Source organism: Coregonus clupeaformis, unplaced genomic scaffold (assembly GCF_020615455.1).
Source record: "Coregonus clupeaformis isolate EN_2021a unplaced genomic scaffold, ASM2061545v1 scaf0069, whole genome shotgun sequence".
NCBI classification, from domain to species: domain Eukaryota; kingdom Metazoa; phylum Chordata; class Actinopteri; order Salmoniformes; family Salmonidae; genus Coregonus; species Coregonus clupeaformis.
In genome coordinates, this window is record NW_025533524.1 from 200,001 (window position 1) to 226,993 (window position 26,993).

Here is a 26,993-nt window from a genome sequence, read left to right on the forward strand (position 1 = left end):
ATCAGCGATCCCACCATGCCAGCGATAACGATGGTGAGGCCTATCCTGCCCGCATTCAACTCTTCGCCCTGCGGGTCAGGACAGACAGACAGACAGGGGAGAGTAGGGTTAGTGTGTGTGTGGCTCTGGTCAAATGTAGTGCACTATATAGGGAATAGGCTGCCATTTGGGAAGCAGCCTCATTGTGCATGCTATTCTAACCAACTACTGACTAGGTTGGAAACAGGTTTCCCTGAGCTACAGCACCAGTCAAAAGTTTGGACACACCTACTCATTCAAGGGTTTTTTCTTTATTTTTTTACTCTTTTCTACATTGTAGAATAATAGTGAAGACATCAAAACTATGAAATAACACATATGGAATCATGTAGTAACCAAAAAAGTGTCAAAACAAATCAAAATATATTTTAGATTTTAGATTCTTTGAAGTAGCCACTCTTTGCCTTGATGACAGCTTTGCACACTCTTGGCATTCTCTCAACCAGCTTCACCTGGAATGCTTTTCCAACAGTCTTGAAGGAGTTCCCACATATGCTGAGCACTTGTTGGCTGCTTTTCCTTCACTCTGCGGTCCAACTCATCCCAAACCATCTCAATTGGGTTGAGGTCAGTTCATTGTGGAGGCCAGGTCATCTGATGCAGCACTCCATCACTCTCCTTCTTGGTCAAATAGCCCTTACACAGCCTGGAGGAGTGTGTTGGGTCATTGTCCTGTTGAAAAATAAATGATAGTCCCACTAAGCCCAAACCAGATGGGATGACGTATCGCTGCAGAATGCTGTGGTAGCCATGTTGGTTAAGTGTGCCTTGAATTCTAAATAAATCACAGACAGTGTCACCAGCAAAGCACCCCCACACCTTCACACCTCCTCCTCCATGCTTCACGGTGGGAACCACACATGCAGAGATCATCCATTCACCTTCTCTGCATCTCACAAAGACACGGCGGTTGGAACCAAAAATCTCAAATTTGGACTCATCAGACCAAAGGACAGATTTCCACCAGTCTAATGTCAATTGCTCATGTTTCTTGGCTCAAGCAAGTCTCTTCTTCTTATTGGTGTCCTTTAGTAGTGGTTTCTTTGCAGCAATTTGACCATGAAGGCCTGATTCACGCAGTCTCCTCTGAACAGTTGATGTTGAGATGTGTCTGTTACTTGAACTCTGTGAAGCATTTATTTGGGCTGCAATCTGAGGTGCAGTTAACTCTAATGAACTTATCCTCTGCAGCAGAGGTAACTCTGGGTCTTCCTTTCCTGTGGCGGTCCTCATGAGAGCCAGTTTAATCTCCAAGCCATTCCTAGTCGATCACCAAACATTTCTGTAAAAAACCCAACTGTAAAGTCTTGCGTTTCAATTTGTTTTATTCATTTCGCGCTGTTGGCGGGAGGTGCACTTGACTCAGCAGGCCTAGCACCAGGAAGGAAAAGTGTTCCCATGTTTAACCATTTCATGTGTCTGAAGGTAGAACTCTGCCTACCCGGCAGGCCCAGAGAGCAAATCAAGCACACCTATAGGCCTACCGCTGGCCAATCCGATAACCCCCAGCCACCTGGTGACAACCCCCAAAACCCCAGCCACCTGCTGACAACCCCCTAACCCCCAGCCACCTGCTGACAACCCCCTAATCCCCAGCCACCTGGTGACAACCCCCAAAACCCCAGGCACCTGCTGACAACCCCCTAACCCCCAGGCACCTGCTGACAACCCCCTAACCCCCAGGCACCTGCTGACAACCCCCTAACTCCCAGCCACCTGCTGACAACCCCCTAACTCCCAGGCACCTGCTGACAACCCCCTAACCCCCAGGCACCTGCTGACAACCCCCTAACTCCCAGCCACCTGCTGACAACCCCCTAACCCCCAGCCACCTGCTGACAACCCCCTAACCCCCAGCCACCTGGTGACAACCCCCAAAACCCCAGGCACCTGCTGACAACCCCTAACTCCCAGCCACCTGCTGACAACCCCCTAACCCCAGCCACCAGCTGACAACCCCTAACCCCCAGGCACCTGGTGACAACCCCCCTAATCCCCAGGCACCTGCTGCAACCCCCTAACCCCCAGGCACCTGCTGACAACCCTAACCCCCAGGCACCTGCTGACAACCCCCTAACCCCCAGCCACCTGCTGACAACCCCCTAACCCCCAGGCACCTGCTGACAACCCCCTAACCCCCAGCCACCTGCTGACAACCCCCTAACCCCCAACCCACCCCAGCTGACAACCCCCTAACCCCCTAACCCCCAGCTGACAACCCCCTAACCCCCAGCCACCTGCTGACAACCCCCTAACCCCCAGCCACCTGCTGACAACCCCTAACCCCAGCCACCTGCTGAAAACCCCTAATCCCCAGCCACCTGCTGAAAACCCCCTAACCCCCAGCTGACAACCCCCCTAACCCCCAGCCACCTGCTGACAACCCCCTAACCCCAGCCACCTGCTGACAACCCCCTAACCCCTAACCCCCAGCTGACAACCCCTAACCCCCCAGCCACCTGCTGACAAACCCCCTAAACCCCCAGCCACCTGCTGACAACCCCTAACCCCCAGCCACCTGCTGAAAACCCCCTAACCCCCAGCCACCTGCTGACAACCCCCTAACCCCCAGCCACCTGCTGACAACCCCCTAACCCCCAGCCACCTGCTGACAACCCCCTAACCCCCAGCCACCTGGTGACAACCCCTAACCCCCAGCCACCTGGTGACAACCCCCAACCCCAGCCACCTGCTGACAACCCCCTAACCCCCCAGCCACCTGGTGACAACCCCCTAACCCCCAGCCACCAGCTGACAACCCCCTAACCCCCCAGCCACCTGGTGACAACCCCCTAACCCCCAGCCACCTGCTGACAACCCCCTAACCCCCAGCCACCTGCTGACAACCCCCTAACCCCCAGCCACCTGCTGAAAACCCCCTAACCCCCAGCCACCTGCTGACAACCCCCTAACCCCCAGCCACCTGCTGACAACCCCCTAACCCCCAGCCACCTGCTGACAACCCCCTAACTCCCAGCCACCTGGTGACAACCCCCCTAACCCCCAGGCACCTGCTGAAAACCCCCTAACCCCCAGCTGACAACCCCCTAACCCCCAGCCACCTGCTGACAACCCCTAACCCCCAGGCACCAGCTGACAACCCCCTAACCCCAGCCACCTGCTGAAAACCCCCTAAACCCCAGCCACCTGCTGACAACCCCCTAACCCCCAGCCACCTGCTGAAAACCCCCTTAATCCCCAGCCACCTGGTGACAACCCCCCTAACCCCCAGCCACCTGCTGAAAAACCCCCTAACCCCCAGCCACCTGCTGAAAACCCCCCTATTCCCCAGCCACCTGCTGACAACCCCCTAACCCCCAGCCACCAGCTGACAACCCCCTAACCCCCAGCCACCTGCTGACAACCCCCAAACTCCCAGCCACCTGGTGACAACCCCCTAACCCCCAGCCACCTGGTGACAACCCCCCAACCCCCTAACCCCAGCCACCTGCTGAAAACCCCTAACCCCCAGCCACCTGGTGACACCTAACCCCCTAACCCCCAGCCACCTGCTGAAAACCCCCTAACCCCCAGCCACCTGCTGAAAAACCCCCTAACCCCCAGCCACCCAGCTGACAACCCCCTAACCCCAGCCACCTGCTGACAACCCCCAAACTCCCAGCCACCTGGTGACAACCCCCCTAACCCCCAGCCACCTGCTGAAAAACCCCCTAACCCCCAGCCACCTGCTGACAACCCCCTAACCCCCAGCCACCTGCTGACAACCCCCTAACCCCCAGCCACCAGCTGACAACCCCCTAAACCCAGCCACCTGCTGAAAACCCCTAACCCCCAGCCACCTGGTGACAACCCCCTAACCCCCTAACCCCCAGCCACCTGCTGAAAACCTAACCCCCAGCCACCTGCTGAAACCCCTAACCCCCAGCCACCTGCTGAAAACCCCTAACCCCCAGCCACCTGCTGAAAACCCCCTAACCCCCAGCCACCTGCTGACAACCCCCTAACCCCCAGCCACCTGAAACCCCCTAACCCCCAGCCACCTGCTGAAAACCCCTAACCCCCAGCTGACAACCCCCTAACCCCCAGCCACCTGCTGACAAACCCCTAACCCCCAGCCACCTGCTGACAATCCCCTAACCCCCAGCCACCAGCTGACAACCCCCTAACCCCAGCCACCTGCTGAAAACCCCCTAACCCCCAGCCACCTGGTGACAAACCCCTAACCCCCAGCCACCTGCTGACAATCTTCTAACCCCCAGCCACCAGCTGACAACCCCCTAACCCCAGCCACCTGCTGAAAACCCCCTAACCCCCAGCCACCTGGTGACAACCCCTAACTAACCCCAGCCACCTGCTGAAAACCCCCTAACCCCCAGCCACCTGCTGAAAACCCCCTAACCCCCAGCCACCTGCTGAAAACCCCCTAACCCCCAGCCACCTGCTGACAACCCCCTAACCCCCAGCCACCTGAAAACCCCCTAACCCCCAGCCACCTGGTGACAACCCCTAACCCCCTAACCCCCAGCCACCTGCTGAAAACCCCTAACCCCCAGCCACCTGCTGAAAACCCCCTAACCCCCAGCCACCTGCTGAAAACCCCTAACCCCCAGCCACCTGAAAACCCCTAACCCCCAGCCACCTGCTGACAACCCCCTAACCCCAGCCACCTGGTGAAAACCCCTAACCCCCAGCCACCTGGTGATAACCCCCTAACTCCCAGCCACCTGGTGAAAACCCCCTAACCCCCAGCCACCTGGTGATAACCCCCTAACCCCCAGCCACCTGGTGATAACCCCCTAACCCCCAGCCACCTGGTGAAAACCCCCTAACCCCAGCCACCTGGTGATAACCCCCTAACCCCCAGCCACCTGCGAAAACCCCTAACCCCCAGCCACCTGGTGAAAACCCTCTCTCCCCCAGCCACCTGATAACCCCCTAACCCCCAGCCACCTGATAACCCTCTCTCCCCCAGCCACCTGATAACCCCCTCTCCCCCAGCCACCTGATAACCCCCTAACCCCCAGCCACCTGATAACCCTCTCTCCCCCAGCCACCTGATAACCCCCTCTCCCCCAGCCACCTGATAACCCCCTAACCCCCAGCCACCTGATAACCCTCTCTCCCCCAGCCACCTGATAACCCCCTAACCCCCAGCCACCTGATAACCCCCTCTCCCCCAGCCACCTGATAACCCCCTAACCCCCAGCCACCTGATAACCCCCTCTCCCCCAGCCACCTGATAACCCCCTAACCCCCAGCCACCTGATAACCCTCTCTCCCCCAGCCACCTGATAACCCCCTAACCCCCAGCCACCTGATAACCCTCTCTCCCCCAGCCACCTGGTGACAACCCCCTAACCCCCTAACCCCCAGCCACCTGCTGAAAACCCCCTAACCCCCAGCCACCTGCTGAAAACCCCCTAACCCCCAGCCACCTGCTGAAAACCCTAACCCCCAGCCACCTGCTGACAACCCCCTAACCCCCAGCCACCTGAAAACCCCCTACCCCCAGCCACCTGCTGACAACCCCCTAACCCCCAGCCACCTGGTGAAAACCCCCTAACCCCCAGCCACCTGGTGATAACCCCCTAACTCCCAGCCACCTGGTGAAAACCCCCTAACCCCCAGCCACCTGGTGATAACCCCCAACCCCCAGCCACCTGGTGAAAACCCCTAACTCCCAGCCACCTGGTGAAAAACCCCCTAACTCCCAGCCACCTGGTGATAACCCCCCTAACTCCCAGCCACCTGGTGAAAACCCCCTAACCCCCAGCCACCTGGTGATAACCCCCTAACCCCCAGCCACCTGGTGATAACCCCCTAACCCCCAGCCACCTGGTGAAAACCCCTAACCCCCAGCCACCTGGTGAAAACCCCCTAACCCCCAGCCACCTGCTGAAAACCCCCTAACCCCCAGCCACCTGGTGAAAACCCTCTCTCCCCCAGCCACCTGATAACCCCCTAACCCCCAGCCACCTGATAACCCTCTCTCCCCAGCCACCTGATAACCCCCTCTCCCCAGCCACCTGATAACCCCCTAACCCCCAGCCACCTGATAACCCTCTCTCCCCCAGCCACCTGATAACCCCCTCTCCCCCAGCCACCTGATAACCCCCCTAACCCCCAGCCACCTGATAACCCTCTCTCCCCCAGCCACCTGATAACCCCCCTAACCCCCAGCCACCTGATAACCCCCTCTCCCCAGCCACCTGATAACCCCCCTAACCCCCAGCCACCTGATAACCCCCTAACCCCCAGCCACCTGATAACCCCCTAACCCCCAGCCACCTGATAACCCTCTCTCCCCCAGCCACCTGATAACCCCCTAACCCCAGCCACCTGATAACCCCCTAACCCCCCAGCCACCTGATAACCCCCTAACCCCCAGCCACCACCTGATAACCCCCTAACCCCCAGCCACCACCTGATAACCCCCTAACCCCCAGCCACCTGATAACCCCCTAACCCCCAGCCACCTGAAAACCCCCTAACCCCCAGCCACCTGAAAACCCCCTAACCCCCAGCCACCTGATAACCCCCTAACCCCCCAGCCACCACCTGATAACCCCCCTAACCCCCAGCCACCTGATAACCCCCTAACCCCCAGCCACCTGAAACCCCTAACCCCCAGCCACCTGAAAACCCCTAACCCCCAGCCAGCTGAAAACCCCCTAACCCCCAGCCACCTGATAACCCCCTAACCCCAGCCACCTGATAACCCCCTAACCCCAGCCAGCTGATAACCCCCCTAACCCCCAGCCACCTGAAAACCCCCTAACCCCCAGCCACCTGAAAACCCCCTAACCCCCAGCCACCTGAAAAACCCCTAACCCCAGCCAGCTGATAACCCCAACCCCCAGCCACCTGAAAACCCCCTAACCCCCCAGCCACCTGATAACCCCCTAACCCCAGCCCCACCTGATAACCCCCTAACCCCCAGCCACCTGATAACCCCCTAAACCCCCAGCCACCTGAAAACCCCCTAACCCCCAGCCACCTGAAAACCCCCTAACCCCCAGCCAGCTGAAAACCCCCTAACCCCCAGCCACCTGATAACCCCCTAACCCCCAGCCACCTGATAACCCCCTAACCCCCAGCCACCTGATAACCCCCTAACCCCCAGCCACCTGAAAACCCCCCAACCCCCCAGCCACCTGAAAACCCCCTAACCCCCAGCCACCTGAAAACCCCCTAACCCCCAGCCAGCTGATAACCCCCTAACCCCCAGCCACCTGAAAACCCTCTCCCCACATACTGTCAGAGAAGCCAAAAGGCATGCTGACACAGATGGAAGGGTGGTAGGGGTGAATAACAGGGCTTTGTTAGGTAGGGGTGAATAACAGGGCTTTGTTAGGTAGAGGGTGAATAACAGGGCTTTGTTAGGTAGAGGGTGAATAACAGGGCTTTGTTAGGTAGAGGGTGAATAACAGGGCTTTGTTAGGTAGAGGGTGAATAACAGGGCTTTGTTAGGTAGAGGGTGAATAACAGGGCTTTGTTAGGTAAGGGTGAATAACAGGGCTTTGTTAGGTAGAGGGTGAATAACAGGGCTTTGTTAGGTAAGGGTGAATAACAGGGCTTTGTTAGGTAGAGGGTGAATAACAGGGCTTTGTTAGGTAAGGGTGAATAACAGGGCTTTGTTAGGTAAGGGTGAATAACAGGGCTTTGTTAGGTAGAGGGTGAATAACAGGGCTTTGTTAGGTAAGGGTGAATAACAGGGCTTTGTTAGGTAGAGGGTGAATAACAGGGCTTTGGTAGGTAGGGGTGAATAACAGGGCTTTGTTAGGTAGAGGGTGAATAACAGGGCTTTGGTAGGTAGGGGTGAATAACAGGGCTTTGTTAGGTAGAGGGTGAATAACAGGGCTTTGTTAGGTAAGGGTGAATAACAGGGCTTTGTTAGGTAGGGGTGAATAACAGGGCTTTGTTAGGTAGGGGTGAATAACAGGGCTTTGTTAGGTAGAGGTGAATAACAGGGCTTTGTTAGGTAGGGGTGAATAACAGGGCTTTGTTAGGTAGGGGTGAATAACAGGGCTTTGTTAGGTAGGGGTGAATAACAGGGCTTTGTTAGGTAGGGGGTGAATAACAGGGCTTTGTTAGGTAGGGGTGAATAACAGGGCTTTGTTAGGTAGGGGTGAATAACAGGGCTTTGTTAGGTAGGGGTGAATAACAGGGCTTTGTTAGGTAGGGGTGAATAACAGGGCTTTGTTAGGTAAGGGTGATAACAGGGCTTTGTTAGGTAAGGGTGAATAACAGGGCTTTGTTAGGTAGGGGTGAATAACAGGGCTTTGTTAGGTAAGGGTGAATAACAGGGCTTTGTTAGGTAAGGGTGAATAACAGGGCTTTGTTAGGTAGAGGGTGAATAACAGGGTTTTGTTAGGTAGAGGGTGAATAACAGGGTTTTGTTAGGTAGGGGTGAATAACAGGGCTTTGTTAGGTAGAGGGTGAATAACAGGGCTTTGGTAGGTAGGGGTGAATAACAGGGCTTTGTTAGGTAGGGGTGAATAACAGGGCTTTGTTAGGTAAGGGTGAATAACAGGGCTTTGTTAGGTAAGGGTGAATAACAGGGCTTTGTTAGGTAAGGGTGAATAACAGGGCTTTGTTAGGTAAGGGTGAATAACAGGGCTTTGTTAGGTAAGGGTGAATAACAGGGCTTTGTTAGGTAGGGGTGAATAACAGGGCTTTGTTAGGTAAGGGTGAATAACAGGGTTTTGTTAGGTAAGGGTGAATAACCGGGTTTTGTATTGTTGTATTCTAGAATGTTTGTATTGTTAACCAAATAACATGCTCATTGTTGTATTCTAGAATGTTTGTATTGCTAACCAAATAACATGCTCATTGTTGTATTCTAGAATGTTTGTATTGTTAACCAAATAACATGCTCATTGTTGTATTCTAGAATGTTTGTATTGTTAACCAAATAACATGCTCATTGTTGTGTTCTAGAATGTTTGTATTGTTAACCAAATAACATGCTCATTGTTGTATTCTAGAATGTTTGCATTGTTAACCAAATAACATGCTCATTGTTGTATTCTAGAATGTTTGTATTGTTAACCAAATAACATGCTCATTGTTGTATTCTAGAATGTTTGTATTGTTAACCAAATAACATGCTCATTGTTGTATTCTAGAATGTTTGTATTGTTAACCAAATAACATGCTCATTGTTGTATTCTAGAATGTTTGTATTGTTAACCAAATAACATGCTCATTGTTGTATTCTAGAATGTTTGTATTGCTAACCAAATAACATGCTCATTGTTGTATTCTAGAATGTTTGTATTGTTAACCAAATAACATGCTCATTGTTGTATTCTAGAATGTTTGTATTGTTAACCAAATAACATGCTCATTGTTGTATTCTAGAATGTTTGTATTGTTAACCAAATAACATGCTCATTGTTGTATTCTAGAATGTTTGTATTACTAACCAAATAACATGCTCATTGTTGTATTCTAGAATGTTTGTATTGTTAACCAAATAACATGCTCATTGTTGTATTCTATAATGTTTGTATTGTTAACCAAATAACATGCTCATTGTTGTGTTCTAGAATGTTTGTATTGTTAACCAAATAACATGCTCATTGTTGTATTCTAGAATGTTTGTATTGCTAACCAAATAACATGCTCATTGTTGTGTTCTAGAATGTTTGTATTGCTAACCAAATAACATGCTCATTGTTGTGTTCTAGAATGTTTGTATTGTTAACCAAATAACATGCTCATAGTTGTATTCTAGAATGTTTGTATTGTTAACCAAATAACATGCTCATTGTTGTATTCTAGAATGTTTGTATTGTTAACCAAATAACATGCTCATTGTTGTTGTGTTGTCAATGTGTTTCAGTGCCCACATACTGAACTGTAAGACTTACAGGGTAGTGCTCGATGATCATGCGGTTCAGTAGTGTGCCCACTGCATAAAAGCAGCCCACGTTCAGACCTGTGGGAGAGAGAAACAGAGGCACAGCCAATAGGGACTTTCAGAGAGCTTTCTCAGAGAGCACACACAGCAGGTAACAGTATTACTCTAATAGCACTGTTGACTTCACACACAGCAGGTAACAGTATTACTCTAATAGCACTGTTGACTTCACACACAGCAGGTAACAGTATTACTCTAATAGCACTGTTGACTTCACACACAACAGGTAACAGTATTACTCTAATAGCACTGTTGACTTCACACACAACAGGTAACAGTATTACTCTAATAGCACTGTTGACTTCACACACAGCAGGTAACAGTATTACTCTAATAGCACTGTTGACTTCACACACAGCAGGTAACAGTATTACTCTAATAGCACTGTTGACTTCACACACAACAGGTAACAGTATTACTCTAATAGCACTGTTGACTTCACACACAGCAGGTAACAGTATTACTCTAATAGCACTGTTGACTTCACACACAGCAGGTAACAGTATTACTCTAATAGCACTGTTGACTTCACACACAACAGGTAACAGTATTACTCTAATAGCACTGTTGACTTCACACACAGCAGGTAACAGTATTACTCTAATAGCACTGTTGACTTCACACACAGCAGGTAACAGTATTACTCTAATAGCACTGTTGACTTCACACACAGCAGGTAACAGTATTACTCTAATAGCACTGTTGACTTCACACACAGCAGGTAACAGTATTACTCTAATAGCACTGTTGACTTCACACACAGCAGGTAACAGTATTACTCTAATAGCACTGTTGACTTTACACACAGCAGGTAACAGTATTACTCTAATAGCACTGTTGACTTCACACACAGCAGGTAACAGTATTACTCTAATAGCACTGTTGACTTCACACACAGCAGGTAACAGTATTACTCTAATAGCACTGTTGACTTCACACACAGCAGGTAACAGTATTACTCTAATAGCACTGTTGACTTCACACACAGCAGGTAACAGTATTACTCTAATAGCACTGTTGACTTCACACACAGCAGGTAACAGTATTACTCTAATAGCACTGTTGACTTCACACACAGCAGGTAACAGTATTACTCTAATAGCACTGTTGACTTCACACACAGCAGGTAACAGTATTACTCTAATAGCACTGTTGACTTCACACACAGCAGGTAACAGTAAATCACTGTTATCTTTGTTCCTGATGTGAGTGTGTGTGTTTACGTTCACGTGTATGTTGTTGCTATGTGTTGGAGTACTCGTGGCACTTCTTTGAGGCCTTGGTGAAGTCTATGGCTATGATGACTGATGATTGAATTCTACAGTGCCTTACAAAAGCATTCATCCCCCTTGGCATTTTTCCTATTTTGTTGCATTACAACCTGTCATTTAAATGGATTTATATTTGGATTTCATGTCATGAACACACACAAAATAGTCCAAATTGGTGAAGTGAAATGAAAAAAATTACTTGTTTCAAAAAATTCTAAAAAAATAAATAACGGAAAAGTGGTGCGTGAATATGTATTTGTATTTGTGTTTATTACGGATCCCCATTAGAGGCTACCAAGGCAGCAGCTACTCTTCCTGGGGTCCAACCACAATGTACATACAATAAAACAATACATAACACAACCCCTTATTACACACTACTCTACCGTAACATATTTACAATGCAAAATCAATAATACAGCAAAATAACAATATTAAAATGTGTGTGTGTGTAGAGTGCGTGTGTTAGCATGTGTTTGTGAATGCTGTGTGTGTGCCTGTGTGTGTGTGTGTGTCTGTGTGTGTGTGTGTCTCTTCACATTCCGCGCTGTTCCATAAAGTGTAGTTTAATTTGTTTTTTAAATCTTATTTTACTGCTTGACTGAGTTACTTGATGTGGAATAGAGTTCCATGTAGTCATGGCTCTGTGTAGTACTGCGCGTTTCCCGTAGTCTATTCTGGACTTGGGGACTGAAGAGACCTCTGGTGGCATGTCTCGTGGGGTATGCATGGGTGTCCGAGCTGTGTGCCAGCATTCCAAACAGACAGCTCGGTACATTCAGCTTGTCTACACCTCTTAAAAAAATAAGCAGTGATGAAGTCAATCTCTCTTCCACTCTAAGCCAGGAGAGATTGACATGCATATTATTAATGTTAGCTCTCTGTGTACATCCAAGAACCAGCCGTGCTGCCCTGTTCTGAGCCAATTGCAAATTTCCTAAGTCCCTCTTTGTGGCACCTGACCACACGACTGAACAGTAGTCCAGGTTCGACAAAACTAGGGCCTGTAGGACCTGCCTTGTTGATAGTGCTGTTAAGAAGGCAGAGTAGCGCTTTATTATGGACAGACTTCTCCCCATCTTAGCTACTGTTGTATCAATATGCTTTGACCATAACAGTTTACAATCCAGGGTTACTCCAAGCAGTTTAGTCACCTCAACTTGCTCAATTTCCACATTATTCATTACGAGATGTAATTGAGGTTTAGGGTTTAGTCAATGATTTGACCCAAATACAATGCTTTTAGTTTTGGAAATATTTAGGACTAACTTATTCCTTGCCACCCATTCCAAAACTTACTGCAACTCTTTATTAAGTGTTGCTGTCATTTCAGTTGTTGTAGCAGCTGAAGTGTATAGTGTTGAGTCATCCGTATACATAGACACACTGGCTTTACTCAAAGCCAGTGGCTTGTCGTTAGTAAAGATGAAAAAAGTAAGGGGCCTAAACAGCTGCCCTGGGGAATTCCTGATTCTACCTGGATTAAGTTTGAGAGGCTTCCATTAAAGAACACCCTCTGTGTTCTGTTAGACAAGTAACTCTTTATCCACATTATAACAGGGGGTGTAAAGCCATAACACATACGTTTTTCCAGCAGCAGACTATGATTAAAAGCCGCACTGAAGTCTAACAAAACAGCCCCCACAATATTTGTATCATCAATGTCTCTCAGCCAATCATCAGTCATTTGTCATCAAGTGCTGTGCTTGTTGAGTGACCTTCTCTATAAGCATGCTGAAAGTTTGTTGTCAATTTGTTTACTGTAAAATAGCATTGTATCTGGTCAAACACCATTTTTTCCAATAGTTTACTAAGGGTTGGTAACAGGCTAATTGGTAGGCTATTTGAGCCAGTAAAGGGGGCTTTACTATTCTTGGGTAGCAGAATTACTTTTGCTTCCCTCCAAGCCGGGGGGCACACACATTCTAGTAGGCTTAAATTGAAAATATGGCAAATAGGAGTGGCAATATCATCCACTATTATCCTCAGTAATTTTCCATCCAAGTTGTCAGACCCTGGTGTATTCACCCGCTTTGCTATGAAGCCCCTAAATAAGATCTGGTGCAACCAATTACCAAAGCCCAGACCTCAATCTAATTGAGAATCTGTGGTATGAGTTAAAGATTGCTGTACACCAGTGGAACCCATCCAACTTGAAGGAGCTGGAGCAGTTTTGCCTTGAAGAATGGGAAAAAATCCCAGTGGCTAGATGTGCAAAGCTTATAGAGACATACCCCAAGATACTTGCAGCTGTAATTGCTGCAAAAGGTTGCTCTACAAAGTATTTGCATCTTCAAAGTGGTAGGCATGTTGTGTAAATCAAATGATACAAACCCCCCCAAAATCCATTTTAATTCCAGGTTGTAAGGCAACAAAATAGGAAAAATGCCAAGGGGGGTGAATACTTTAGCAAGCCACTGTATGCTGTACCTATTAATGAAGTTTCATTCATAAAAATGGCTTAATTGTGATTGCGGTGTTTATCTGTGGAAATCTAAAGAAAGTAACAGTAAGGTACACAGAAGCTACGGTGAAAGTAATAGTAATTTACACGGTAACAGAGCGTTGCTTTAGAATACAGTGTTCAGACCACGTAGGTACACTGAAACCATGCTGGAAAAAAACATTAAGGTACAGAAACTATGGTGAAAGTAGTAAGGAACCTAGTAGTAATTACACGGTAACAGAGGAACAGAGCATTGTTTCGAATAAAGTGTCTCGGTCCCGTAGGTACACTGAAAATATGGTGAAACTGCACATGAAGTAACAGGTAAGGTACATAATAGTACAGTGCTGAAATAACTGGGTAGCAACAGGAAAGTAATCGGAAACAAGATTCCATCTACCCAGCAACAAGCAAAGATCCAAAAAGTATGTTTTTAGGATGGCCCACATACAGCATAAGTGAAAGTTCCCAGTACATTTCCCAGTTCCCAGTACATTCCCCAGTTCCCAGTACATTTCCCAGTTCCCAGTACATTTCCCAGTTCCCAGTACATTTCCCAGTTCCCAGTACATTTCCCAGTTCCCAGTACATTTCCCAGTTCCCAGTACATTTCCCAGTTCCCAGTACATTTCCCAGTTCCCAGTACAAGTATAAACCTCTATTATTGACAGTTCTTCAGTAACAAATAGTTGTTCCTACATAACCAGGATAATTCATCACTCTTTATCATATTTTTTCATACATAAACAAATCAGAATTATTAAATCACTCTTCATAAAAGTTGTTCCTACACAACTAGAATAATTAATCACTCTTTTTATCAGTACATAGCAGCTACAAACTAACTATTAATGGGTAAATAACTGCATTCTTACCCGGTTGTTGCCATCTTATTATATTTCGCTGTTTTTTCCTGGTACATTTTCCGGACGTTACCCTATTATTTCAGCTAAAACTACAGATGAATTAGTAAAACTACAGTGGTTCCATTAATATATTAGATGGATTAGTAAAACTACAGTGGTTCCATTAATATATTAGATGGATTAGTAAAACTACAGTGCTTCCATTAATATATTAGATGGATTAGTAAAACTACAGTGGTTCCATTAATATATTAGATGGATTAGTAAAACTACAGTGGTTCCATTAATATATTAGATGGATTAGTAAAACTAAACTAAAGGGTGTAGCGAAATGCTTGTTTCTCTAGCTCAAACAGTGCAGTAGTATCTAACAATTCACAAAAATCTAAAAGTAGAAGAATGGAATTAAGAAATACATAAATATTAGGATGAGCAATGTCGGAGTGGCATAGACTAAAATACAGTAGAATAGAATACAGTATATACATACAGTGAGGGAAAAAAAGTATTTGATCCCCTGCTGATTTTGTACGCTTGCCCACTGACAAAGACATGATCAGTCTATAATTTTAATGGTAGGTTTATTTGAACAGTGTGAGACAGAATAACAACAACAAAATCCAGAAAAAAAGCATGTCAAAAATGTTATGAATTGATTTGCATTTTAATGAGGGAAATAAGTATTTGACCCCTCTGCAAAACATGACTTAGTACTTGGTGGCAAAACCCTTGTTGGCAATCACAGATGTCAGACGTTTCTTGTAGTTGGCCACCAGGTTTGCACACATCTCAGGAGGGATTTTGTCCCACTCCTCTTTGCAGATCTTCTCCAAGTCATTAAGGTTTCGAGGCTGACGTTTGGCAACTCGAACCTTCAGCTCCCTCCACATATTTTCTATGGGATTAAGGTCTGGAGACTGGCTAGGCCACTCCAGGACTTTAATGTGCTTCTTCTTGAGCCACTCCTTTGTTGCCTTGGCCGTGTGTTTTGGGTCATTGTCATGCTGGAATACCCATCCACAACCCATTTTCAATGCCCTGGCTGAGGGAAGGAGGTTCTCACCCAAGATTTGACGGTACATGGCCCCGTCCATCGTCCCTTTGATGCGGTGAAGTTGTCCTGTCCCCTTAGCAGAGAAACACCCCGAAAGCATAATGTTTCCACCTCCATGTTTGACGGTGGGGATGGTGTTCTTGGGGTCATAGGCAGCATTCCTCCGCCTCCAAACACGGCGAGTTGAGTTGATGCCAAAGAGCTCGATTTTGGTCTCATCTGACCACAACACTTTCACCCAGTTCTCCTCTGAATCATTCAGATGTTCATTGGTAAACTTCAGACGGGCCTGTATATGTGCTTTCTTGAGCAGGGGGACCTTGCGGGCGCTGCAGGATTTCAGTCCTTCACGGCGTAGTGTGTTACCAATTGTTTTCTTGGTGACTATGGTCCCAGCTGCCTCAAGATCATTGACAAGATCCTCCCGTGTAGTTCTGGGCTGATTCTTCACCGTTCTCATGTTCATTGCAACTCCACGAGGTGAGATCTTGCATGGAACCCCAGGCCGAGGGAGATTGACAGTTCTTTTGTGTTTCTTCCATTTGCGAATAATCGCACCAACTGTTGTCACCTTCTCACCAAGCTGCTTGGCTATGGTCTTATAGCCCATTCCAGCCTTGTGTAGGTCTACAATCTTGTCCCTGACATCCTTGGAGAGCTCTTTGGTCTTGGCCATGGTGGAGAGTTTGGAATCTGATTGATTGATTGCTTCTGTGGACAGGTGTCTTTTATACAGGTAACAAACTGAGATTAGGAGCACTCCCTTTAAGAGTGTGCTCCTAATCTCAGCTCGTTACCTGTATAAAAGACACCTGGGAGCCAGAAATCTTTCTGATTGAGAGGGGGTCAAATACTTATTTCCCTCATTCAAATGCAAATCAATTATAACATTTTTTACATGCGTTTTTATGGATTTTTTTGTTGTTATTCTGTCTCTCACTGTTCAAATAAACCTACCATTAAAATTATAGACTCATTTCTTTGCCAGTGGGCAAACGTACAAAATCAGCAGGGGATCAAATACTTTCTTCCTCACTGTATGAGATGAGTAAAGCAAAAATATGTGAACATTATGAAAGTGACTAGTGTTCCATTATTAATGTGACCAGTGATTCCATGTCTATGTATATGGGGCAGCAGACTCTAAGGTGCAGGGTTACGTAACCGGGTGGAAGCCACCTAGTGATGGCTATTTAACAGTCTAATGGCCTTGAGATAGAAGCTGTTTTTCAGTATCTCGGTCCCAGCTTTGATGCACCTGTACTGACCTCGCCTTCTGGATGATAGCGGGGTGAACAGGCCGTGGCTCGGGTGGTTGTTGTCCTTGATGATATTTTTGGCCTTCCTGTGACAACAGGTGCTGTAGGTGTCCTGGAGGGCAGGTTGTTTTCCCCCGGTGATGCGTTGGGCAGACCACACCACCCTCTGGAGAGCCCTGCGGTTGAGGGCGGTGCAGTTGCCATACCAGGCGGTGATACAGCCTGACAAAATGCTCTCAATTGTGCATCTGTAAATGTTTGTGAGGGCTTTAGTTGCCGAGCCAAATTTCTTCACCACACTATCTGTGTGGGTGGACCATTTCAGTTTGTCAGTGATGTGTACGCCGAGGAACTTGAAGCTTTCCACCTTCTCCACTGCGGTCCTGTCGATGTGGATAGGGGGGTGCACCCTCTGCTGTTTCCTGAAGTCCACGATCATCTCCTTTATTTTGTTGATGTTGAGTGAGAGGTTATTTTCCTGGCACCACACTCCCAGAGCCCTCACCTCCTCCCTGTAGGCTATCTCGTATTTGTTGGTAATCAGGCCTGCTACTGTTGTGTCGTCTGCAAACTTGATGATTGAGTTGGAGGCGTGCTTGGGCATGCAGTCATGGGTGAACAGGGAGTACAGGAGGGGGCTGAGCACACACCCTTGTGGGGCCCCAGTGTTGAGGATCAGCAAAGTGGAGATGTTGTTTCCTACCTTCACCACCTGGGGGCGGCCCGTCAGGAAGTCCAGGACCCAGTTGCACAGCGCGGGGTTCAGACCCAGGGCCCCAAGCTTAATGATGAGCTTGGAGGGTACTATGGTGTTGAAGGCTGAGCTATAGTCAATGAACAGCATTCTTACATAGGTATTCCTCTCGTCCAGATGGGATAGGGCAGTGTGCAGTGCGATGGCGATTGTATCGTCTGTGGATCTATTGGGGCGGTAAGCAAATTGAAGTGGGTCTAGGGTAACAGGTAAGGTAGAGGTGATATGATCCTTAACTAGCCTCTCAAAGTACTTCATGATGACAGAGGTGAGTGCTACGGGCGATAGTCATTTAGTTCAACCCAAAGCTAGTTTGACCCATACAGTCTATGGGAGATACGAGTTCCCGAGATACCATTTGAAAACACCAATAAACCAACACTTAGCACCTGTAGAGGATAAGACTGACATTAATGATAACTATCAGACTTTTATAACTTATCAAGCTTATTGGGTTCCCGAGTAGCGCAGCGGTCTAAGGCACTGCATCTCAGTGCTCGAGGCGTCACTACAGACCCCCCTGGGTTCGATTCCAGGCTGTATCACAACCGGCCGTGATTGGGAGTCCCATAGGTGCGGCGCACAATTGGCCCAGCGTCGTCCGGGTTTGGCCGGTGTAGGCCGTCATTGTAAATAAGAATTTGTTCTTAACTGACTTGCCTAGTTAAATAAAGGTTAAATAAAAATAAGTATCACGCTTTATAACAATTATCAAGCTTCCTCATGGCTGAATCCTCCCCTGTAGTTGTAAAATAATGTCAGGTTAGCAGCTAGCTACCCAATGCTCTGATTCATGATCAGATATAACTGGTTACATTTACATTTACGTCATTTAGCAGACGCTCTTATCCAGAGCGACTTACAGTTAGTGAGTGCATACATCATTTTTTAAACTGGCCCCCCCATGGGAATCGAACCCACATCCCTGGCGTTGCAAACGCCATGCTCTACCAACTGAGCTACATCCCTGCCGGTCATTCCCTCTCCTACCCTGGACGACGCTGAGCCAATTGTGCCGCCGCCCCCCCATGGGTTGAGATCGAGGAAAAAGAACGGGTCAGAACAAGCAACAAAAAGATAAGGAAGTGGGCACATTGCTGAGCGTCAGGTAGCCTAGCGGTTAAACGTGTTGGGCTGGTAACCAAAAGGTAGCCTAGCGGTTAAACGTGTTGGGCCGCTAACCAAAAGGTAGCCTAGCGGTTAAACGTGTTGGGCCGGTAACCAAAAGGTAGCCTAGCGGTTAAACGTGTTGGGCCGGTAACCAAAAGGTAGCCTAGCGGTTAAACGTGTTGGGCCGGTAACCAAAAGGTAGCCTAGCGGTTAAACGTGTTGGGCCGCTAACCAAAAGGTAGCCTAGCGGTTAAACGTGTTGGGCCGGTAACCAAAAGGTAGCCTAGCGGTTAAACGTGTTGGGCCGGTAACCAAAAGGTAGCCTAGCGGTTAAACGTGTTGGGCCGGTAACCAAAAGGTAGCCTAGCGGTTAAACGTGTTGGGCGGTAACCAAAAAGGTAGCCTAGCGGTTAAACGTGTTGGGCCGGTAACCAAAAGGTAGCCTAGCGGTTAAACGTGTTGGGCTGGTAACCAAAAGGTAGCCTAGCGGTTAAACGTGTTGGGCTGGTAACCAAAAGGTAGCCTAGCGGTTAAACGTGTTGGGCTGGTAACCAAAAGGTAGCCTAGCGGTTAAACGTGTTGGGCCGGTAACCAAAAGGTAGCCTAGCGGTTAAACGTGTTGGGCCGGTAACCAAAAGGTAGCCTAGCGGTTAAACGTGTTGGGCCGGTAACCAAAAGGTAGCCTAGCGGTTAAACGTGTTGGGCCGGTAACCAAAAGGTTGCCTAGCGAATCCCTGAGCCAACCAGGTAGCCTAGCGAATCCCTGAGCCAACTAGGTGAATAATCTGCCGATGTGCCCTTGAGCAAGGCACTTAACCCTAGTTGCTCTGGAGAAGAGCGTCTGCTAAATTACTAAAATGTAATGTAAATGTACTGGGTAACTGTAGGTCAGGTAGAATAGAAAAAACACTGGCAGACAGTTTTCACAACTGCTGTGCTGCCTCGGGTATTATCTAGCATGCCTACCTGAACCGTACTGTGCTGCCTCGGGTATTATCTAGCATGCCTACCTGAACCGTACTGTGCTGCCTCGGGTATTATCTAGCATGCCTACCTGAACCGTGCTGTGCTGCCTCGGGTATTATCTAGCATGCCTACCTGAACCGTACTGTGCTGCCTCGGGTATTATCTAGCATGCCTACCTGAACCGTACTGTGCTGCCTCGGGTATTATCTAGCATGCCTACCTGAACCGTACTGTGCTGCCTCGGGTATTATCTAGCATGCCTACCTGAACCGTACTGTGCTGCCTCGGGTATTATCTAGCATGCCTACCTGAACCGTGCTGTGCTGCCTCGGGTATTATCTAGCATGCCTACCTGAACCGTGCTGTGCTGCCTCGGGTATTATCTTTTCACATTGTCCTCCAGCACGGTTCCAAAACTATGATGAATGCATAACCAGGACAGCCCTGGACAGCTCAGCTCAGCTCAGCTCAGCTCAGTAGTGATACTAGTTAGGTACTGACCGTATGTGAGGATGAGGAGGAGGAAGGGTTTGTTTCGGAGCAGCCTGAGGATGGAGGCTGTGTAGGAGTACTGTTCTGGAGGGATGCAGCGAGCTGTGGCCTGGGCCTGGGTGGGAGGGAGCTCCGGACGCTCCTGGAACGCTACGGAGAAAGAGACAGATGGAGAGATAGAAAGATGGAGAGAGACGGAAAGAGACATCAGTAACATAGTCAAAAGGACGTAACGGGACATTTAAGAATGAATCAGAGTGGGTTATACAGAGAAGAAGATGCAGAGAGTATTCTGTAGGCCTTTACACTTGTACCAGTATATGGGTTGAAAATGGCTGGGACACTGATAAGCGCCTAAATTGGAACACATTAGCTGTACAATAACATGAACACATTGGCTGTACAATAACATGAACACATTGGCTGTACAATAACATGAACACATTGGCTGTACAATAACATGAACACATTGGCTGTACAATAACATGAACACATTGGCTGTACAATAACATGAACACATTGGCTGTACAATAACATGAACACATTGGCTGTACAATAACATGAACACATTGGCTGTACAATAACATGAACACATTGGCTGTACAATAACATGCTATACATGCTGTCAAAGCTCAGGATCTGCGCTTTCACAGCTTTAGCTAGACATGTCGGCAATAGAACATGCTTTCAGATTATGCCCACCTGACCCAGATTGAGATTTATAAACGGACCGCTTTTGGATTTCGGAAAACAACAGTAATTGTGTAAAGGCGGGGGATGCAGGGTTGTGTTCCAACCAAAACAACTACCAGCGTGCTTCACAGCTAGGAGAGCTAAAAAATAAAAAAAAAGCACCTTATAGTTAAAGACTCTTCTTTGAGTCATAAAAGTGCATTTAAATGACTTTGGAGCCGTGCACACTTTGGAGAGGTGTGTGGCCACTTTTCCAAGTTAAACAGGATAAAGACACACACAAAACTTGCTCACAAGAAGGACCACCGCGCCACCTTCCTGTTCAAGTGAGCACAGCACAAGAACGGTGAGTCCAAAAAATGTATTGTATGCTGCTGCATAAAATATGTAATATGCCAGGTAGATATGTAGACTGTAGCTAAGAAAGTAATACTAAGTGTATGTTGTGTAGTAAGCTGTTAGTAGCCCATGTGCCTCACCCTAATATTTTGGTCCCTTTCCCCCCTCATAACTTAGCCTACTGTTCTGACTTGGTGGTGCACATGTAGCCTATAACCTGTTTTAGAGAAATGCCATCATCTAATATTGTTAGAGCTTTCATTGTCTGCTTATATGCCCCCTTTATTTATCCCACGGTTCTGACTTGGTGTACAGGGAGAACACTGTAAGAACGGCCCATGTTCTGAATTCTGTCGCTGTACATTTCAAAAGTGCTGAACAAATAGTTATAATCGACTAAGTCCGTCATCTTAGCTCGCTCAATGTCTTAATCGAAATTACGGCTTGCCTCTTATCAACTCATCGTTCCCTTATGCCATAGTCTGTACATCTCCATTGTTATATTGCTTATATAGGTCAATTTCATTAGTATCTTATTCATCGTTTTAGGTAATGTTGGAATGATGCATTTCATTGTTTTGCTTACGTATTATACTTAGCTCATGCTTTTCTTCGTGAGGACGGGATACTATATAATGTTGTTGGGTCTGTAACCATGAGGACGGGATACTATATAATGTTGTTGGGTCTGTAACCATGAGGAGGGGATACTATATAATGTTGTTGGGTCTGTAACCATGAGGAGGGGATACTATATAATGTTGTTGGGTCTGTAACCATGAAGAGGGGATACTATATAATGTTGTTGGGTCTGTAACCATGAGGAGGGGATACTATATAATGTTGTTGGGTCTGTAACCATGAGGAGGGGATACTATATAATGTTGTTGGGTCTGTAACCATGAGGAGGGGATACTATATAATGTTGTTGGGTCTGTAACCATGAGGACGGGATACTATATAATGTTGTTGGGTCTGTAACCATGAGGACGGGATACTATATAATGTTGTTGGGTCTGTAACCATGAGGACGGGATACTATATAATGTTGTTGGGTCTGTAACCATGAGGACGGGATACTATATAATGTTGTTGGGTCTGTAACCATGAGGACGGGATACTATATAATGTTGTTGGGTCTGTAACCATGAGGACGGGATACTATATAATGTTGTTGGGTCTGTAACCATGAGGAAGGGGATACTATATAATGTTGTTGGGTCTGTAACCATGAGGAGGGGATACTATATAATGTTGTTGGGTCTGTAACCATGAGGAGGGGATACTATATAATGTTGTTGGGTCTGTAACCACGAGGAGGGGATACTATATAATGTTGTTGGGTCTGTAACCATGAGGAGGGGATACTATATAATGCTGTTGGGTCTGTAACCATGAGGGAGGGGATACTATATAATGTTGTTGGGTCTGTAACCATGAGGACGGGATACTATATAATGCTGTTGGGTCTGTAACCATGAGGAGGGGATACTATATAATGTTGTTGGGTCTGTAACCATGAGGACGGGATACTATATAATGTTGTTGGGTCTGTAACCATGAGGATGGGATACTATATAATGTTGTTGGGTCTGTAACCATGAGGAGGGGATACTATATAATGTTGTTGGGTCTGTAACAATGAGGAGGGGATACTATATAATGTTGTTGGGTCTGTAACCATGAGGACGGGATACTATATAATGTTGTTGGGTCTGTAACCATGAGGACGGGATACTATATAATGTTGTTGGGTCTGTAACCATGAGGACGGGATACTATATAATGTTGTTGGGTCTGTAGCCATGAGGACGGGGATACTATATAATGTTGTTGGGTCTGTAACCATGAGGACGGGATACTATATAATGTTGTTGGGTCTGTAACCATGAGGACGGGATACTATATAATGTTGTTGGGTCTGTAACCATGAGGAGGGGATACTATATAATGTTGTTGGGTCTGTAACCATATGGAGGGGATACTATATAATGTTGTTGGGTCTGTAACCATGAGGACGGGGATACTATATAATGTTGTTGGGTCTGTAACCATGAGGAAGGGGATACTATATAATGTTGTTGGGTCTGTAACCATGAGGACGGGATACTATATAATGTTGTTGGGTCTGTAACCATGAGGACGGGATACTATATAATGTTGTTGGGTCTGTAACCATGAGGACGGGATACTATATAATGTTGTTGGGTCTGTAACCATGAGGAAGGGATACTATATAATGTTGTTGGGTCTGTACCCATGAGGAGGGGATACTATATAATGTTGTTGGGTCTGTAACCATGAGGACGGGATACTATATAATGTTGTTGGGTCTGTAACCATGAGGAAGGGATACTATATAATGTTGTTGGGTCTGTAACCATGAGGACGGGATACTATATAATGTTGTTGGGTCTGTAGCCATGAGGAGGGGATACTATATAATGTTGTTGGGTCTGTAGCCATGAGGAGGGATACTATATAATGTTGTTGGGTCTGTAACCCTGAGGATGGGGATACTATATAATGCTGTTGGGTCTGTAACCATGAGGAGGGGATACTATATAATGTTGTTGGGTCTGTAACCATGAGGACGGGATACTATATAATGTTGTTGGGTCTGTAACCATGAGGACGGGATACTATATAATGTTGTTGGGTCTGTAACCATGAGGAGGGGATACTATATAATGTTGTTGGGTCTGTAGCCATGAGGAGGGGATACTATATAATGTTGTTGGGTCTGTAACCATATGGAGGGGATACTATATAATGTTGTTGGGTCTGTAACCATGAGGACGGGATACTATATAATGTTGTTGGGTCTGTAACCATGAGGACAGGATACTATATAATGTTGTTGGGTCTGTAACCATGAGGACGGGATACTATATAATGTTGTTGGGTCTGTAACCATGAGGAGGGATACTATATAATGTTGTTGGGTCTGTAGCCATGAGGAGGGGATACTATATAATGTTGTTGGGTCTGTAACCATATGGAGGGGATACTATATAATGTTGTTGGGTCTGTAACCATGAGGACGGGATACTATATAATGTTGTTGGGTCTGTAACCATGAGGACAGGATACTATATAATGTTGTTGGGTCTGTAACCATGAGGACGGGATACTATATAATGTTGTTGGGTCTGTAACCATGAGGACGGGATACTATATAATGTTGTTGGGTCTGTAACCATGAGGAAGGGATACTATATAATGTTGTTGGGTCTGTAACCATGAGGACGGGATACTATATAATGTTGTTGGGTCTGTAGCCATGAGGATGGGATACTATATAATGTTGTTGGGTCTGTAACCATGAGGACGGGATACTATATAATGTTGTTGGGTCTGTAGCCATGAGGACGGGATACTATATAATGTTGTTGGGTCTGTAACCATGAGGAGCGGATACTATATAATGTTGTTGGGTCTGTAACCATGAGGACGGGATACTATATAATGTTGTTGGGTCTGTAACCATGAGGAGGGGATACTATATAATGTTGTTGGGTCTGTAACCATGAGGACGGGATACTATATAATGTTGTTGGGTCTGTAACCATGAGGAAGGGATACTATATAATGTTGTTGGGTCTGTAACCATGAGGACGGGATACTATATAATGTTGTTGGGTCTGTAACCATGAGGACAGGATACTATATAATGTTGTTGGGTCTGTAACCATGAGGACGGGATACTATATAATGTTGTTGGGTCTGTAACCATATGGAGGGATACTATATAATGTTGTTGGGTCTGTAACCATGAGGAGGGGATACTATATAATGTTGTTGGGTCTGTAACCATGAGGATGGGATACTATATAATGTTGTTGGGTCTGTAACCATGAGGAGGGGATACTATATAATGCTGTTGGGTCTGTAACCATGAGGATGGGATACTATATAATGTTGTTGGGTCTGTAACCATATGGAGGGGATACTATATAATGTTGTTGGGTCTGTAACCATGAGGAGGGGATACTATATAATGTTGTTGGGTCTGTAACCATGAGGACGGGATACTATATAATGCTGTTGGGTCTGTAACCATATGGAGGGGATACTATATAATGTTGTTGGGTCTGTAACCATGAGGACGGGATACTATATAATGTTGTTGGGTCTGTAACCATGAGGAAGGGATACTATATAATGTTGTTGGGTCTGTAACCATGAGGACGGGATACTATATAATGTTGTTGGGTCTGTACCCATGAGGAGGGGATACTATATAATGTTGTTGGGTCTGTAACCATGAGGACGGGATACTATATAATGTTGTTGGGTCTGTAACCATGAGGAAGGGATACTATATAATGTTGTTGGGTCTGTACCCATGAGGAGGGGATACTATATAATGTTGTTGGGTCTGTAACCATGAGGACGGGATACTATATAATGTTGTTGGGTCTGTAACCATGAGGAAGGGATACTATATAATGTTGTTGGGTCTGTAACCATGAGGACGGGATACTATATAATGTTGTTGGGTCTGTAGCCATGAGGAGGGGATACTATATAATGTTGTTGGGTCTGTAGCCATGAGGAGGGGATACTATATAATGTTGTTGGGTCTGTAACCCTGAGGATGGGATACTATATAATGTTGTTGGGTCTGTAACCATGAGGAGGGGATACTATATAATGTTGTTGGGTCTGTAACCATGAGGACGGGATACTATATAATGTTGTTGGGTCTGTAACCATGAGGACGGGATACTATATAATGTTGTTGGGTCTGTAACCATGAGGAGGGGATACTATATAATGTTGTTGGGTCTGTAGCCATGAGGAGGGGATACTATATAATGTTGTTGGGTCTGTAACCATATGGAGGGTATACTATATAATGTTGTTGGGTCTGTAACCATGAGGGACGGGATACTATATAATGTTGTTGGGTCTGTAACCATGAGGACAGGATACTATATAATGTTGTTGGGTCTGTAACCATGAGGACGGGATACTATATAATGTTGTTGGGTCTGTAACCATGAGGAGGGATACTATATAATGTTGTTGGGTCTGTAGCCATGAGGAGGGGATACTATATAATGTTGTTGGGTCTGTAACCATATGGAGGGGATACTATATAATGTTGTTGGGTCTGTAACCATGAGGACGGGATACTATATAATGTTGTTGGGTCTGTAACCATGAGGACAGGATACTATATAATGTTGTTGGGTCTGTAACCATGAGGACGGGATACTATATAATGTTGTTGGGTCTGTAACCATGAGGACGGGATACTATATAATGTTGTTGGGTCTGTAACCATGAGGAAGGGATACTATATAATGTTGTTGGGTCTGTAACCATGAGGACGGGATACTATATAATGTTGTTGGGTCTGTAGCCATGAGGATGGGATACTATATAATGTTGTTGGGTCTGTAACCATGAGGACGGGGATACTATATAATGTTGTTGGGTCTGTAGCCATGAGGACGGGATACTATATAATGTTGTTGGGTCTGTAACCATGAGGAGCGGATACTATATAATGTTGTTGGGTCTGTAACCATGAGGGACGGGATACTATATAATGTTGTTGGGTCTGTAACCATGAGGAGGGATACTATATAATGTTGTTGGGTCTGTAACCATGAGGACGGGATACTATATAATGTTGTTGGGTCTGTAACCATGAGGAAGGGATACTATATAATGTTGTTGGGTCTGTAACCATGAGGACGGGATACTATATAATGTTGTTGGGTCTGTAACCATGAGGACAGGATACTATATAATGTTGTTGGGTCTGTAACCATGAGGACGGGATACTATATAATGTTGTTGGGTC

At 46.7% G+C, this 26,993-nt stretch overlaps 1 protein-coding gene across 3 annotated transcripts in view; it reads right to left on the reverse strand.

The window, feature by feature from the left end:
* The window catches only part of LOC121556164 (feline leukemia virus subgroup C receptor-related protein 2-like), a 74,439-nt gene that overhangs the window by 21,451 nt on the left and 25,995 nt on the right, over nt 1-26,993 (reverse strand). For all 3 annotated transcript variants that reach the window (XR_006658178.1, XM_045213000.1, XM_045212999.1), the window contains exons 3-5: nt 20,153-20,293; nt 9,876-9,943; nt 1-68 (exon numbers count right to left, since the gene is read on the reverse strand). The exon at nt 1-68 is cut by the window's left edge and continues 36 nt beyond it. Coding sequence is in view for 2 of the 3 variants with exons in the window: in XM_045213000.1 (XP_045068935.1) it covers nt 1-68; nt 9,876-9,943; nt 20,153-20,293 (277 nt within the window). In the remaining variant the exon portion in view is untranslated. The remainder of the gene's footprint in view (nt 69-9,875; nt 9,944-20,152; nt 20,294-26,993) is intronic.